Raw genomic sequence first — 18721 nt, forward strand, 5'->3', positions numbered from 1 at the left:
GAAATGATTTTTTTAAAGTTGTTTTTCAGGCTTAAGCAGATTTGAAAAGCGGAGATTCGTTAAAATTCGTAGTTCAAATTTTTTGACGATTGCAATATTTTCTCTTTTTGCACCTAGTGTGCTTGAAAGTGAAAAGAGTTTTCAAATTAAAATTCCCAGGTGAATAACCAGAAAAGCACGACAAACGACAATAATTTTTTGAATTTTCCTGTTAATCAGGAATAGAGGAGAAAAAAAGCTTATTCCCCCCCCCCCTTTTTATGCCAATAAAATAAAAGCTTCCGTAAGATAATAATCAAACAATCGAGTCACACCATTTGATCTCAAAGTTTGAATTACCTCTCTTTGGAATAAAATCTTTGAAACGATGTAAGAATTGTTTAAAAAAGCAAGAATTGTAATAAGTGTTCTTGGATATTGCAAGTTATTCCCTTTTTATCGTTAATAGTTAAAAAATGAAGCTTTGGGTGTTGGAAATTCTCTGCACTGTCCTAACCGGTCACTTCTTTATCGAAAGTAAGTTTCCACCAAACAAATGTTCTTTCCTAATTCATTTTCTTTTCAGAAGTTTTAAGGAAAAAGAGTGTGTACCGACTAATCGCCTTTCTTCCGGACGCTCTTTAATAAATTTACTATCCCCCCCCCAGCATAAAACGCTAGTATTGAGCAATAACATGAGAGCCAGAAATGTTCAATTATTATTATTATGATTGATTGATTGTTTTGTAGTATCTTAAAGAAGAATGATACTTCTGCCATAAATGCATGTCTTTGGACGACAATAGTTACGAAAGATCGATTTTTAGCAGGGATCGAGCGCTTTTACAAAATGTAGTGTATGATCTTCGGCGATTAATCGCTAATACGAATAGCACGCAAGAGCCAGAATCACAAAGTTTGCATGACATTTTTTTCGCCCAAATGTAACCAATATTTGAATAAAATGACACCTGCAATGGCAAGATCACATGCCCAGTCAGTGCGTTTTTGAGTGATGGCGCTAAGATGCATGAGGAAGTTTAAGCGCATCCTAAACGGATTTCGAACCAAATTTGATACGGATCTAGGTTTTAGATGCTAAACTAGCTTATCAAATTTGATTGATCTAGCTTTTTAAGTTTTGTTCATTTGTATTCGGAAAGGCAGACTTCTACTGAATGGAACTCGTTAAAAATTTAATAGAAATCTTCAAATCTGGAAAGAAATTTCACCCATCGAGCTAAAGCGGTTTTGAATTATTGTGTTCACAGACAGATAGACACTCGTAATTCTATAAATGTGTTTTTCTCATTGTTGGAAATTTCTTAAATTTTTGGTACTTTAACAGATTCTGCATTATGAGAAATCCTCGTACGTCTATAGAATTTGAGAAAAATAGTTCAAAAAAGGCCGTGATATACGGAGAAAACGATTTAGGGGCAGTTTTAATGTATGCAAACGTTGAAAATAGGTTATTTATTATTATATTCATTTATTCAAATTTTCCTTTCAATCCTTCATGCTGTGTGTTTGCTCTAAGAACAATGAATGTTTTTTTAGGCTGACCGTTTAAGCGAAGAAGCAAGACTAAAAAGGAATTCTAAGTCATTGCTTTTATTTGTATTTTTAATTACGAATAAATAATTGATAAATAATGGTTTCAAGGCATATTGTTTAACTCAATCAGAAATTTTGGGTAAGCTTAACAATTAATATCGCTAAAAGAAGCTTGAATAAAAGTATTGCCGAAGCCAGCTGAAGACTAAAAGTCACATGTTTATTTTCTAGAAACATTTATTAAGATTGTGCTGTTAATTTGTATGTTAAAAAAAAAATGACTTTCTAAACGAGAAATGCTTCGCAGAATGAACGAAGAGGGCACATCGTGATGTCACAAGCAGGATCGGCCAATATCTCGGATATCAGTCTATACTAAGCATTTGTTTGAAGAGTATCTTTATTTCTGAATGAAAGAAGATTTGGCCGGATAGCATTGCTGAATGCGCTTCTGGGGGGTTTGACCAAGTACCTATAAAGCTTAAAATGATTAGATTCCCTCTCTGCTTAAAATTATGGGGTCAAAGACGGACAGCAAGAGTCAACGAGCTGGTGAAAGAGCATAGGCGAAGAACTTGTAAAGGAATGCATTCTGTATGGCAACAAAAAGTTGCAGATGAGATTTGGTGAGCAGAGGAGGTTTACAGTTTAGTTATATTAACGTCCGCGTTAAAGCAACGCTAAGGCTATTTTGGGACGGACTTGGTCATTCTGAACCTCAGTCAGATGACGAAGACGACATCTGAGCTGGCACACCCCTCTCCAAACTTACACACCACACTACACTAGCGGAAGGACATTTGGTTCCGACAGATTTAGCGTGCGCCTTACTCGCTTACACGACGGTTCTTCGGTGGAATCGGGTCTCGAATCTGAAATCCTTTGGCTCCGAAGCCAAGACCTTACCACCAAGCCATCGCGGTTCAAGAAAGGAGCTAATAAGAGAAAATTCAGAAGAGAACAACCTTCCAGTGCAATAACGGAGATTATGAAGGTATTGGAAACTAGCGTATCGTCGTTGAGAAGCATCGGCCTAACCAGGCAATAGTTAACTGTGCGTTCTACAAATTTACTTATAAGGCTGTGTCTCATCTTCCCAGATTTTGAATCGCGGCCGAAGGCAAATATCTTTAGATAATTTTCTTGTAGAAAAGCATGCATTATAACTGATAAATTATAATAATTATAAATTTGAAGAGGTTTTTTTTTTTTAAAGAATGCGTTCCTTTCATTGGTATCAAAATTTTTATGATTTTATATTTGAACATTTTTAATTTGGTAATTTAAAAATTGATAGTTACTATTAATAATAGTAATTAATAATAAATATATTTTCATAATTTTTAAAAAGCCATTGTTTTTTCTTGCTTGTTTAGTATTTTAGTGCATAGTAAGAATTATTTTAAAGATTCATTATATCTTAAAATATACTTTAAAAAACTGACACTCTCCTTTAACATTAGGAATGCAAATTTTTAATTGCTTATAAATCATAAACCATGAAATTTACAAAATTTTATATGTTTGACCTATTTTAATTTGAAGAATTCAAATTCATATTCGAAATCAGGTATCGCTAACAGAAAAAAAAAATGAATTTATATAAATCTAAACCTGGAAACGACCCCTTACAAGAATAAATGTTTTACACGCTTATAAAAAACACATTTCTACAATGACGTGCAGTTACACTTTTACTGAGCTGCAATTAATTTCATAATAATGAGAAGGAACCAAATACTTTTTTTATGGCTTTACTTTCTGCTTCACTGTATTTAACTATACAACAAGCATCTGCATGCAAATGTGGAATGTAAAAAAATGTTTTTAATCATAATACATAAATAAAAAGGCATATTTTCAAATTTAAACTTAAAATATCGTTAACTTAATGTTAATAAAAATGTTTTGAGGTGAATAAAATGTTTTGAGGATTTATAAGAAGAAGCGCCTCATAGTGTGCTTTGTTTAGGGCCGCAAAATACCAAATCCGCCAACGTTTTATTCAAAAACGATGAATGCATATTGCTCAAATTAATAGCTAGCAGCACAATGAAGTGTAAGATACAGAAGGTTATCAAAGAAATGGAAACATATGTGAATAAAAGTGACATTTTTGAATCGCTTCGTAAGCATTGAAATATAATAATAGATACCAGTTTTTTTGTATAAATAACAATGTATGTATTCTGGTGGTATGTGTTAGAATTATTGAAGTTCTGTCATTCTTGGATTTTTTTCAAAAGCGTAAAATGTCGGACCTTTTAGATTTTCAAAGAGGCCAAATTTTAGGAGCCCGTCTAGCTAGAGAAAGTGTGACCGAAACATCCGAACTGTTAAGCGTTTCTAGAGGTATACGGTGTCTTAAGCCATGACAGCATACACACAGCGCGGAAAGACAAGCGGAAATAGTGGGCGGAAAGAGAAACTCAGTGAAAGAGACCGATGGATATTGAAGCGGATTGTAATGTCTAAAAAGCGAACAACTGCAGCAAAAATGACCGCAGAGCTCAATACCCATCTGGATTCTCCAGTGTCAATGATTACAGTTAGAAGACACCTTCATAACACAGAACATTTATGGCAGGGCAGCAATTCCCAAACCACTTGTCACAGATGTTAATGGTAAACATCGTCTACAGTGGTGTCACACGCACAAAACCTGATCGATTGATAAGTGGAAAGAAGTAATATAGTCTGACGAATCCTGTTTCACTCTACAACAGGACGGGTGCACGTTTGGAGGACACCTGCACAAGCTTATGATCGTGATTATTCCTTTCAGCTGTCAAGAATGGATTTGGATCTGTCTTGATATGGGCAGCCACATCGTGATATTCTGCTGGACCAATCGCAACCCTCAAAGAAAGTATCAGTGGGAAGAAGTATAGAGAAATTTTAACTCCATCCTACGATACAAACTTTGTTTCCTGCAAGAGGTGGAATTTTCCAGGACGATAATGCATCTATCCATTCAGCGAGGTTTCTCCAATCATGGTTTGATGAACACGAGGATGAAGTGAAACATCTGCCTTGGCCCTCACAGTCACCCTACCTCCATATAAAAGAACCGTTATGGTATGTTTTAGTGTTAAATACGGAATCGATATCCTCCACCGGTATCTCTCCCAAAACTTTCACAATATCTCTAGAAAGAATGATACAATATTCCTCTAAATACTATTGAAACGATCCCTTTTCTAATCCAAGCTGTATTACATTCTAAAGGCGATCTTACACCATACTAATAAAGGATTCTTTATATATCTAAGGTGTTTCCACTATTTTGATAACTACCTGTAGTTTAAGTAAGAAAATAGAAACTTCAGACAAAGTCTTGAAATGTATTCATGAATATTTATATAAAAAGACGATTTAAAAAAAAATTTTCACTAACGACATCAACTTTGTGGCATTTTGTTCTTTTTCTAAATACTTATCCGTTTTATTTGGTACATGAATGTATTATTTCTTAGCATTTAGTATAAGCAAGGCCATCGTAACTTAAATTCATCTTCATTAATTCTTTCATCATTAAAGTTGAAAAGAGCCAAAAATCGCATGCCAAATGTTCTACTTGTACCTTGTTGTTGTTGTTGTTAATTTCAGTTTTATGGCACAAGGGCCACATATGGCCATGCTGCGCCAAAACATGTGGTTAGAGCTGTGAATAAAAGGTAAAATTTTAAATATCATAATTGAAAAATGTTCTTAAAAGTCCAGTATAAAAGAATCAGAACAAATATAAAAGCTAAAAAATTTCAAATGTGAGGGTAAAAACCAATGGTCTTCAAATATTTAAAAATGTTACAATGGGGACGTTCTCCCACCAAGTCACAAATATGTGGTGACGATGCACCAAAAAAATGTAATCGATGGTGATTAAAAGAGTAGCATTCGGTTAAAATATGGATGACCGTATAATCAACATTGCATGATGTGCATAAAGGACATCTTTCACCTAACAAAAGATGTTTATGAGTGAATCGGGTGTGGCCGATGCGGAGTCGAGTCAATTTGACATCGAGATCACGCACCGGAACAATTGGCCATGGTTTTATGTTGGGTTTAATATTATGCAATTTATTTGAGATTTGAGAATCCCAAAATGTTTGCCATTGCATGCGTATGTACGAGATATAACTCTTCTTTACATCACAATAAGGAATTGGCCGCCGCAATAAAGTGGATGCTGCTTTTGCCGCATCATCAGCAATTTCGTTCCCAATTATACCGACGTGACCAGGAATCCAACAAAATAAAATCTGAATATTCCTGGAATTCAGTTTTCGTAAAAGATGAAGTATATCCCAAACCAAAGGATGCTTAGAATTTTGGGGTTGGTTGAGAGAAACAAGAGCGCTCATACTGTCTGAGTATAAACAAAATTTACGATCATGTAAACTTGAAACTTTCTCAAGCGCGAGTAAAATCGCCGTTAGCTCAGCTGTGAAAACTGAACACGAGTTTCGCAAGCGGCAACTAAATGTTTCTTGAGAAATGACAACCGAGCAGCCAACATGACCAGTTGTTTTTGAACCATCTGTAAAGATGGGAATGTATGCAGAAAATTTATCACGATGATTTAAATACAGCTTTTGGAAAACAACTGGAGCTGTATTCGCTTTATCATATTGTGAAAAGGGATTATGGAGGGAGATGTCTGGGATATCCCATGGTGGAAATGATATAGAATCTAACTTACAGATTTGTACATCCGAAATTTGATAATCAGCAAGCATTCTTTTAGTCCTTTCATAGAAAGGAAGGATGTTAGAAGGACGAGCCGTATATAATCTTGACAGACTAATAGGCACAGTTATATGGCATATAGGATGATTTGAATAACTCTGAAGACGAAAAAAATATTGAGCGCTTAACTGTTTTTGGCGCAAATTCAATGGCATTTGGTTACAAACTACATACAAACTATGCACCGGTGATGTGCGGAAAGCACCAGAACAGATCCGTAAGGCAGAATGATGTATCGTGTTCAAATGTCGTAAGACATTAGAGCGAGCAGTTCCATACACTTCGCATCCATAATCAATACGGGAGAGTATAACAGATTGATAAATGCGAAGTAAAGATGTCCTGTCTGCTCCCCATGACGTTGTTGAGAGGACTTTCAAAATATTGAGGGATTTCTCACACCTCTTTCTCAAATGAAGAACATGAGGAAGGAAGGTGAGTTTTCGATCAAAAATAATCCCCAAAAAATTTACCTCTTGAACTACTAGAATATTAACATCCCGTATATGTATTACAGGATCAGGATGGAGTCCCCGTTTTCGACAAAAATGTACACAACGGCTCTTTTCAGGAGAGATCGTACGCCCATTTCTGTCACACCAAGCAGTAAGTTTGTTGATAGCTCTCTGAAGTTGCCGTTCTATTAAAGCCATATTAGATCCCTGACAGGAGATCTGCAGATCATCCACGTATAACGTTCCATAAACGGATGATGGTAAAACATGAAGGATTTGACTCAAATGGAGAATAAAAAGGGTGACACTTAAAACACTTCCTTGTGGGACACCCTCATTTTGAATAAAAGCATCGGAAAAAGTATTACCAATACGAACACGAAAAACACGAGTGTTTAAAAAATTCTGTATAAAATTCGGTAGGTTACCCCTAAAGCCGCAGTCAAATAAAACCCGAAGGATTCCGTATCGCCAAGTACGATCATATGCTTTCTGTATATCTAAAAATACAGAAACAAGGTGGTTTCTGTTTACAAACGCGTTACGTATTTGCGACTCAAGATACACAATATTATCAAGAGTAGATCGTCCACGACGAAACCCACTTTGGAATGGCGGGATGCATCCGTTTTTCTCCAATTCATGAAGAAGACGCGCATTAATCATGCGCTCAAGGGTTTTGCAAAGGCAACTTGTCAAAGCGATTGGTCTGTAATTTAATGGGTCTTTGGGATCTTTCCCTGCTTTTAAGATGGGAACTACAGTAGCTTCTCGCCACTGGGTTGGGAATAAATTTCCACTCCAAATTCTATTATATAGATAAAGTAGGTGTGTAAGAGATGTTTCATCCAGATGCCGAAGCATACTGTACGTAATTCCATCAGGACCTGGACTAGTATCTCGAGTTTTGGCAAGAGCACTTTTTAATTCATTCATCCGGAATTCGTGGTTATATGGCAGATTCTTTCGGGTCCTGAACTGCAAAATGAATTTCTCAGCTTGTTTCTTTTTTGAAAGAAAGACTGGATTATAAGAACCGTTGCTAGAAACGCCTGCAAAAGTTTCACCAATGGCATTAGCTATGTCAAAAGGCGAAGAGAATGTAGACATTTCTGTATTCAAAACAGGAAAATCGAATTCTTTATAAATGCCATTAGCGGCTTTGACCTTTTTCCATAACTGCGCACTAGATATAGTGGATGTTATTGAAGATACATATTTTATCCAGGATTCTCTCTGGCTGTAAGGCCGGATACGACGAGCGTTTGCCCTTGCTTTCTTAAATGCTATTAAATTTTCCGTAGTTGGGTACCTGCGGAAAATTCCCCACAACTTTCTTTGTTTTTTATAAGCGTCGCGACAAGCCTCATTCCACCATGGTTTGCAAAATGTTCGTGGAATAGGACATCGTTTAGGTATGGTTGCATCAGCTGCTCCTATAATACAGTTAATTACATTTTGTACAGCATCAGTAATGCTGCTAGAAGTGATCATAGATTCAGTTAACACTGCATTCCTAGTGAATTCAATCCAGTCAGCACGTTGAAAAGCGTACGTTTGTGGAGAATTCATCAAATTGCTAGTTTCTGAATGGAATACAATCAAGGGGAAATGATCACTGTTGTAAAGATCACTTGCAATTTCAAAATTCAAAAAGGGAAGGAGTGCTGGAGAACAAATAGCCAGATCAAGGGAATGAAACGTAAGCGTGGGCCCGTGAAAGTACGTTTTCTCGTCATTGTTTAGTAGACAGAGACAGTTATCAGAAATGAGTTGTTCAATCCGTCGTCCACGCGAGTTTGTACTCTCAGAACCCCACAAATTACTGTGCCCATTGAAGTCACCTAATAATATGAAAGGTGCCGGTAATTGTTCTATCAACATATCAAGATCCTTTTGAGGAATAACATCATTTGGTGGTAGATAAATGCAGCAGACAGTCATCAAGGTTTGAACATGAACCTGCACTGCTACAGCCTGCAAGGATGTGTGAAGAGGAAAGGTGCAACTAGGGTAGAGATTAGATGTCAGTATACAAACTCCGCCTGAATTTGCAGCTCCAATATCACTATCCTTCCTTACTGAGTTATATCCTCGCAATTTTAAATAAGTATTTGATTTTAAGAAAGTTTCTTGAAGTGCAATACAAATAGGGTGTGTCGCATTGATAAGAGCTTTAAGATCTGCAAGTTTCGACCTAATGCCGCGACAATTCCAAGAGAGGAAAGAAACCATTAAACGGCTTTAGGGGGGAACTTTATTAATGACAGTATATGGAGTTGCTTGCTGATCGCAACTCATTTGGATATCTTCTTCATCCTCTGAAGGATGGATTTTTAATAGCTCTGTACTTGTCGATGGATTACCAAACAAAGATGGTAAATCCTTGGTAGCGAGACCAGCTTTTCCCAGTTCTAGAGCAATTGATCTTTTTGATTTCAAATCTTTAAGAGAAGATCCCTGTTTCGAAAGTTTTAAAGCAAGTGATCTTTGAGATTTAGACATTTTTTTCTTGTTTACCTTGTTTGGCCGTTGTTCTGCTATTGGACTATCAGGGATTCGATCTGAATCAGTATCAGTTGTTACAATAACAACACGTTTAGTTTGTGTTGCAGATACTGAAACAGATTTTTTAATGACAGATGCATAGCTTTTCCCTTCTGTGGGTGTTTGAGCTTGCACCAGGCGTTTAGCTTCAGGAAATGTTATGTTGTTTTTCACTTTAGTAGTGACAATTTCTTTTTCAAGTTTCCATTTAGGACAAGAGCGAGAATAAGAAGTATGCTCACCCCTGCAATTCACACATTTTTCATTAGATGGGCATTCAGAGCTCTCGTGGCCGGCTACTGCACAACGGGCGCAGGTAAGTGTCCCGCGGCAATTAGCTTTTGAGTGGCCAAAACGCTGGCAATTAAAGCACCTCAAAGGATTCGGTATAAAAGGCCTTACTGGCAATTTCATATAGCCTGCCTTTATAGTCTCAGGTAACTTGGGAGAATTGAAGGTCAAAATTAAATGTTTGGTTGGAAGGAGCTGTCCATCTCGTCGAATATTGATGCGACGCACATGAGTCACTCCTTCAGGTTTAAGCTCATCAGTAATTTTTTCCAAAGTATCATTTAGTAATTCTCTGCAGGTTATCACACCTTTAGAGGAATTCAGAGTTCGATGAGTAGTGACATTGATTTGTATTGTTGCTAACGCCTTTAGTTTTAAAATTTGTTGAGCTTGTTTACGAGAATTTACCTCAACAAGTAAATCTCCAGAACGCAGCTTTCGTATGGTAGTAACTTCGCCAATAGTGCTTACAATGGCCTTTTGAACAAGAAACGGCGATACCGAATTGAATGTTTCTTTTTCATTTGAAACTCTCTGGATAACAAAAAATTTATCAAAAGTTTGAATTTTTAAAGAATTTTCAATGTGATGCGTAAGTTTAGATTTCCCCATATGATATTGAAGATGATTCGGGCCCGACGGCATCGCCCACCACGGAGCCCAACAAGGGATGGCAGTTACCGGCTCTGGGAATTCCCAACCTCGGCACTTGCCATAATGCTAGCCGGAACCTATACGTTGGGAGTCACCCCCGGGGACAGTGACCACCCTTAACGCCAAGCCCAAGGAGTGACCCCTTCACTTGATCCCTAGCAAACCAACCACTCAGGTGGCTAGCTACCAGCCGATTGATGCACAGGGGACCACAGTGCACCACCCGTCTTTCAAATGGGTCGCCACGCACGGCCAACACGTGGGACATTGGCTGTCCATGAGAAGCAAGAAGCAAACAGAGCGGCGACAGCTTCTCATGCAGAGCTCCCTCGCTTGCCATCGAGGGAAAGAAAAAACAAAGGTGAAAGCAGAAGGCGCAGAGGAGAGTAAACCTAAAGAGAGTAAAGATCCCTGGGTACCTCGGGATTGGGACACCCGTACTCACCTATAGTAGGTGAGCCCCTGAGGGGGTTCTACTTGTACCACAACGAGTACAACAGAAAGGCCGAAAGATAAACTCATACGCAGGCAGAAAGACCTGCGTATGAATGGAAACCATTAAATGAAATAGTCACGTGCACACATAAACATTATTATAGTTTTGAAGATTAACGCTAGCGTTTACTTTTATATTCCTAATTTAAGTTAAGTTTGGTTTAACTACATAAAAAAACTGTTTAGAAGCAATATGAAAGCTATTTTCTCTTTCTGGTGACCTGTTTCATTTAATATCCCATTGAATAATTCGGTCATCGTGAATTAGATTCATAAAAGATACTTTGAGATGAATATTTAAATAGTAATCGAAGGGTGATAAATAAGCTGGTGCACTTTTGTTCAGACTTCTTGGGAACACTAATAGAAAAATGTTTGTATCTCGTGTTCAGATTTATCGAGCATCGGATCCATATACAATGGAGAACCTTCACTTTCAAACCGCAGATCCCATCATTGGGGCGCCACGCACCACCATGAAAATATTAGGTTGTCGCATAAATTTTTTTTCATGCCATGCTAGATAAATCCTTTTCACACAACGCACACCATGCACCACTTTTAACTGGCTATGTTTAAACAAACACGCAAATTTACCTACATGACATTTACGGTATCAGTTTCGATCAACAGCTCTTTTGAAAATGTTTTGCCAGAGACACAAAATCTTTCAAAACATTTTACAACGTCATTCGTTATGGATAGCTGAAGGAAGCATTTACAGCATTTCATTGCTTCAAAAAAGCCGAGAGAGGTGCTATGACTATTACAATTGTCTGCACTCGTATTCCAGATTTAAGAGATTTAAAGCTACCAATTTTGATTTGAAAGGTGAAGACCTCGGCGGAGCGACTGATACGAATCTTATAAAAATCATGTTATGTACTTAAATACGTGAAATAAACGATCCAGGTAGCAGATGCCACAAGCCTTTTCAGAACAATGGATGCACAGTCGTCTGATCAGGAAGGGATGGGACAATACACGTTAAGTTTAGGTTCACTCCAATTGCTCAATTGCTTTGTAAAACAATTGCTAATCCAGAAGTATGAAGAAGCAGTTTTTTTTTTCTTAAATAAACTTATCATTACAGACATTTTATTCTGTATCAAAATGACCATCGAAAAAAGCAATTGGTCTGAGGGCTGTAGACTTTCAGTTATCGCAGAGCCTGGGCTTCACCCAAATAAAATCCGATCCTCTGAATCAGGGGTGGGCGGAATTTTCAAGGATACGAGCTACTTCTAATTTTTTCAAGGTGTTACGGTCCACCCAACAGCATAGGTGTGGTCGGCTAGAAAAAAGTCTACAACTTACAACTTAATAATAAATGTGGAATATGTACTTACGTACATAACTACCGAGTAATAATAATAGCCACAAATATAATAATATAAAATGACGCATTTAATATCAACAATTGAAAATACATTAAAAAATAAATCATTTTCATCGTTCTCATAGTTGTAGTTAGCAGAAGATTTAGTCTGCATCCTGTCCGCCAGTCTTGAATATCTCGGTATATAATAACTAACTGCTCATCTTGCACTGGATTCTGAGTGGTCTTCTGTGAGACAGGAACGATATTGTTGTCTTAATTATATTCATCGTTGAAAATGCAGATTCACACAGGTAGATACAGCCAAAGAACGATGTTAAATGATGTGCAACATTTTTAAAATTAGCATACTTTACTTCGTCCATTAGATTCCAAAAGCTATTCTTAGGCTCTGAACTCTGTGCTTTTAAAGTTATCAATCTGAAGGAGAAAAACATTGAAAATAATTCTTTTCGTGATAAACGATTCTAATCCATAAAAAAAAAAAAAAAAAAAAAAAAAAAAAAAAAAAAAACCGCACATCTCGAAGAATACTTTGGAAGTAATCCCTAATAATTTCGGAAATAGGGAATAACGAGATTTTCTGGAAGATGGAAGAATGTGATAGAACAGAGTTCCCATAAAGCAATAAGTCAATCGTAATCAGCAAATATCGTATACTCATTTCATATATAAATAAAAGAATTTCTGACTCACGCTAATATGTTTAACTGCATTTCATGAGGTGCTGCGTATGTTGTGTGTTAATTGCGAAGGTATTGAGTGTGTAATGTCTGATGTGACATTTTGTGTACATAAGTAATACTACTACTTAAATCTATTTTGAAAATTTACCTGTTATGAATTTTTATTTAAAATTTTCAAACGTTTTAGGTGCAGCTCAGAACTGCGAGGAAGACGGAGCGGTAGCTGAAATGTTTTGTCCAGATTCCAGCTTCTTATTGAAAGCAATAGGATCGTAAGGAACCATTCATTTTCCTTTCTAATCGTCATCCACATACTTGTCATGAGCAGTAAAATATTCTTATTAATAAATAATTCAAGAGACAAAAATGAAGAACAATCATAGACAAATTAGCAAAGCTAAAACGTCTCCTCAGATTAGATCAAATGCCAAGGAATCAGCATTTAAATACATTGAGCAGAGAAGAAAATTAGCTCATTTGTGTCTTTTTTCATAAACTGACACGACTGTAAAATATCGGCAAACATTTGAGTACATCCAGGAATATTTGAATGCAACATGCTAGATTTACAGGTTTTTAGTTATCGGATACAAGTATTTTATTTCGAACAAGCTAGAAATCCAGTTTTAATGATCTAAGTCCAATTTTAATTATGTAAATCAGTTAACTGATATTTAGGACTATTTTTGCTGTCTTAATTTGAATAGTTTCAAGTAACATAACAGTTTGGTATTAATATGAAAAATTGAAATTTTAACCCTGTCGTTCCTCACTTTTCTTCAAGTTGCCAAGCTCTCCAAATCTGAAGATCCTTCATTATTATGGCCATCATGCTTATTTTTTCCATTCACTTATATTCTCCATCAAGAACATTACAATTCGAGCCAAATGTTGTGTGCGTGACCACATATAGCATTTCACAAAATTTTCTAGTAATTTTGGTCGTTTTCGGGCTAATAGGGCAACAGCTTGAAAACATCTTATAGGAAATAGCCTACTGCCAGAAACTAACAAATTACAACTAAGAGTATAAATTTAATTCAGAACATTTAACAAAGAGATTAAAAACTCAAATTTCATGTAAATTTAAAACAAAAACTTTCAGTCTTCATATCGGTGTTTTTCCGAAAATGAAATTTAGTTGAAATAAAACACAATATTTTTCGAAATAAGATTAAAATTTTTGCGTTTTATCGAAAATTGCACCAAAATAAATGAAAAATCCGTATCACTGATTGCAACAAAGATAACCATAATCCATTCTGTCTGTTATCTAAAATATCAAAATTCATTGAAGTTTGACTATTGTAAGTGTTATATGTTGTGCAAGAGAAATTCTTGTATATACCTTTATGTATATACAAGGTAATATATATAAATGAAATCAAATAAGAACATAACAACAAAACTGCATTGTAAACAAAGGAAGAAAATGCTTAAATTATATGAACAAAAGAGAGAAAAGATGATCCCATAGGAAACAAATGCGAAAACTGTGCAATTCAAGGAACACTGCGGAAATAAAACGTAAATCTACTGTAAAAGTAGAAACAAAATGTAAAGCTGTTAGTGAAACAACGGTAAACGCATTCCTTGCTTATCTGAGGATGAAGTTACTGCAACAGGAATTACAGCATTTTCTGCAACAATATAGAACAATGAAGTTGAAAGACTGTCTTCTGTTCTGTCTGTTAAATTACTGTCTTCACTCCAAATGCTATAGTAGACCACTGTAGAAAGACAGAAAATGCGATACATATCTGAGAAAGGAAATAAATATATAATAAAGTGGTAAAAAAAAGTAGAAATAAAAAAGTAAATCACAAAGGAATATACATATATATAGGTTATCAAAGAAGAGTTATTGCTAAAAAAGTATTTTCCTATTGTATAAAATTAATAAATATATTATTAATTTTATTTGTAGTTATGGGCATAATGTTATACTGAAATGAATCCGAATTCTCACTAAGAAAATATTGCATTACAATGTGCGGCTGCATTATATAAATGATTGCACTTTGAACCAAGATTCACTTATGTGACATTTTTGTTAGTATGTTGCTTTGGGGTGGTTCCATGACTGATGAGATAAAGAAATGTTAGTATGTTTCATTTCATAAATAAATATTTTTATAAATATACTACTGCATTCAAAATACTCTGAAATGTTTTAAATATTTTATAACTGCGTATAAAGTATGCCATTTTAAGCGAAGGGTATATAGTGTGATTACCCACTCGAAGCAGATTTCAGCCGGCATTCAAAACATCCAAATTGGAGGGGGGGGGGCAGACTAAATCATAGGTACTCTGTCATGATAATCCCCCGGTTTACAGGGCCTACCGGAAGTGAAAATCTCTGTTAGAACATGACATTTAGATACTCCCTAACAAGTTCGTTCTTTTAATTTGCTCCGTGCGACTTTTTCATGGAATGGATTTCGCTTAAAAGTAACAAATCCCAAGTTTCGGTGAAGTGCATCGAAAACGATACTGGAATTAAAATAAAAAGAGATCCTTGATCCATTTTTTCATCTTTGAATGCGCGATAACAAAGAAAAAGTTCCACACTATTTTAAAATAAATACAAAATAAGGAGTCTGAACCTGCGCTCATGTTTCAACAATGAAACGTTCAGGAACTTTTTAAATGCGATGATGAAATTCCTATACTATAATTCGATTGACGAAATGTCAAATGAAGAAATGAAATTCCGTGAAATCCATTTTCTGAAAGCAAACTTGTGAAAACCCCGCCACTCTTTCAATTTCACTCATTCGTTGCAGGAGGAGCCCGTTTTTCGGGGACGCTTTGGCCGTTTCCTGCGTAAATGCACGCGAGCAACTGCACGAAGATGAAGAGCACCCGCACACTTTTCTCTCGGCTGATGGCGGCTCCACCCTGGATGCCGGGTGCCCGGACGAAAGCGAGATTATCACAAGTAAGGATCTCCATTTTTTCTTTGAATGTAAAATCAACCACTGGAGTCCAAAATGGACTTTACTACAAACTTTAAGAGGCTGCATCCGCAGATTTTGATCTCAGTAGAAAGTCTAGGACACAATTTCTTATAAATGCATTAGGACTTCACAAACAGTACGATTTTAATATGCTAGATCTATAAATACGAAATTATCAGCAATTTAGGAAGGAAAATACAAATTCATGTACAAAGCATGCACACGTATAATAAGGTGTTCACATGAGAGATGTTCGATCGCTATTTCTTTTCGTTCTGTTGAAGAGCAAACATGGCCACATAGAATACGCATGAAGAAAGAACAACATCTTGTATGAATGTTACAAGACGTCGAGAACCAATTTTTTAATCAATTGTTAGGTACTAACTCATTCCATCTGTTTTGTTTTCTCCTGTATATGCTTTCATCTTGCCAAACTTTCATCCTATACATGAATCTCTAGAAATAAAATCTCCGAGTTTCTTCATTTTAATCTACAGTATAAATCAGAAGAAAAAAAAAAAAGAAAGAATATGTCTATCTTTCACAATAACTCCTTATAACTGATGAACATTAACCATTGTGGGGCAATTTTCAACTGATCAAACAATAACTATTTTCAATTTCGAAAATTAATGATTCAAATTACAAAATTAAGTAAACCTTATAACAACAACAATAATGGAGCCAAGTTAAGGCATATTTGCTCAGTTTTTCATTATTTCTTGCATAATTAGTATACAAATATTAGCTATGTACATATAAAAGGACAAACAATTATCTTTTCAATGGTTTCGATTTAATTTCCTTATAAATTCTTCTTGAAATTTCTTAATAATTTTTTTTAATTTCCTTTTTAAAAACAATTTGCAGCACTGTTGCTATTGTTGCAATTGAATTCAAATTAACTTAATTCATTAAATTTTTTGCGTATTTTTCCACTTTTAAAATATGATAAAAATGGGGGAATTGACATTCGCATTTTTCAAAGCAAAACTTTTTATTTCGCATCACAGGCACATTTCAATATGCATACACAACAATCCAAAGATGTTCATTTAATTATTATGAGATGTTACGTTTAATTTTAACAAAATTTTTAATTCTCAAAATCAGATTGTACGATCAGCCAATGTTCCTGAATTTCGTACTTACCAAAAGGAGAACAATTAGGAGGGCTAAACTATTTAAACTAGAGAACTAAAAAAAAAGGACGATTAGGCATTCCATTACCAAAGAGAAATGAAGATATATTTTTGTACCAAGGGGAAATACGAATACAAAAAGAATGGCAGTTTGGATAATAGCAATAAATAAAGCATGAATTGTTACGAAATTGTAATACTGTTTCTCCACTCCGTAAATATCTTCATAAGGAAGAGATTTTTTTTTATATGGATAGCTCTAATTGATGTTAGGTCAATGAATCCAGGTATTGGCAACAAACTTGACCATAATTCGGCGGTTTTATTAGAAGTAAAACTAAAGACTCTAGAATGTGTGGGAAATTTAGTGATATCTCTATTAGGACTCAAGAATCATAGTTTCTTCATTATTTTTTGATGCCTGTCACAGGAACTATAAAAGAGGAGCGGGTGCAAGAAAAGTAATATTCGATTGGATTCGTAATTTAGAGTTTTGATCTCAAGCGAGTTTTTCTCTTTAACTTTCTGTTGTTGCTGTTGTTTTATAAAGATTTACTGATTGTGTGTTGTGGTGTTGTCTGCAAATGCCGGTTTTGTGCATGTTTCGGCTGTATTGCTCTAACTGTACTTCCTGTGTTCTCGTGTTTGCATGTGGAATAACCCATCGTATCCGTTATCGAACTTCCTGAACTCCTTCCCTTACACTCATTGGACAGACTTTCCTTACTAATATAACGGAACTGTTGTTGAAATTGTAGCAATAATGGTAAAGAAAAATGAAATGGCAACTATATTGATAGGCTCACTTTACATGATTTAAAGTACTGGAAGATGAGCAGAATGATTTAACCAATGCATTAGATAAGAGGACGAACAAAAATCAATGCAATGGAAAATAGTTTAAAGTCATTTTATCCCGAGCGATTTAAGTCATTTAAATATTTTGCTTTTTCATTACTTTCACAATCCGCTAAATGTTCCAATGGAGGATAGATATGCATACGACAGTCAATTAATTCTGGGTTATCGAAACATAGTACCTTTATGCCTAGTGTGTTTTTGTGCAATCTGTAGGTGATTCAAAATCCCGATGCTGGTATACAAAAATATTCCACTCGTATTTTTTTTCTAGGGATCTCCATTTGTATTATGAATGATCATGTACAGACTGCGACGATTTCTTGTTCCAAACTCAAAGACCCTGAGAGAATCGAAGAAAGATTCCAGGCGACAAGCGAGGAGATGAAGAACACCTTAGTTGACTGCGGGGAAAATAGCGCAGTCCAGAGTATAAGTTTAGAGGACGCAGGTAATGGGATGACCACAAAGATCACTTTTGGATGCTTGAAAATTTCACTTCCTGAAAATGAGCCTCCCGAATTAAAATAGTCCATCGCTTTTCTCTCCAGCTTAAGGTGGCAGATTGCTGTAACCAAATAAATTTACATTGTTTTGCATTCAGTGAATTTTTCTTGTCAAAACTGTGTAAACATTAATATTTTAAATTAATAATATTTAATTTCATTTCCACACAATGCATTCCAACAAAATTTTTGCATAAAGTGAGAAAAAAAATAAAAGAAATAATTTTAAAAATCGCCCTTTTGTTAATGTATATGAGCAGAGAATCTTTTGTTTTAAATTGAAAATATGAAAGTTAAAACTAAACTATAAATGCAGAACATGCGACTTCCTGCGACTAGAAATGATAAACTGTGTATTCCGATTCAAAAATTCTTTGCAGCGAATGGTTCTATCATAAATGTTTATAAACAAAAGTTATTATCTTTAGATTTAGGTTTAAGAAAACAATTTGTTTATCCTTTTTATATTTGTGATATTAAAACTGCAATTATTG

The 18721-nt window shown here is 35.4% G+C and overlaps 1 protein-coding gene across 1 annotated transcript; it reads left to right on the forward strand.

The window, feature by feature from the left end:
* The first annotated feature begins 317 nt into the window (after nt 1-317).
* Nucleotides 318-18286, forward strand: LOC129984046 (uncharacterized). Its single transcript, XM_056093809.1, has 4 exons — nt 318-516; nt 12943-13027; nt 15545-15699; nt 17996-18286. Exons 1-4 carry the CDS (start codon nt 456-458, stop codon nt 18250-18252), a joined length of 558 nt encoding a protein of 185 aa, XP_055949784.1. The 5' UTR covers nt 318-455; the 3' UTR covers nt 18253-18286.
* Nucleotides 18287-18721: the final 435 nt, after the last annotated feature.

This window comes from Argiope bruennichi, chromosome 9 (genome assembly GCF_947563725.1).
Source record: "Argiope bruennichi chromosome 9, qqArgBrue1.1, whole genome shotgun sequence".
Classification (NCBI taxonomy): Eukaryota; Metazoa; Arthropoda; class Arachnida; order Araneae; family Araneidae; genus Argiope; species Argiope bruennichi.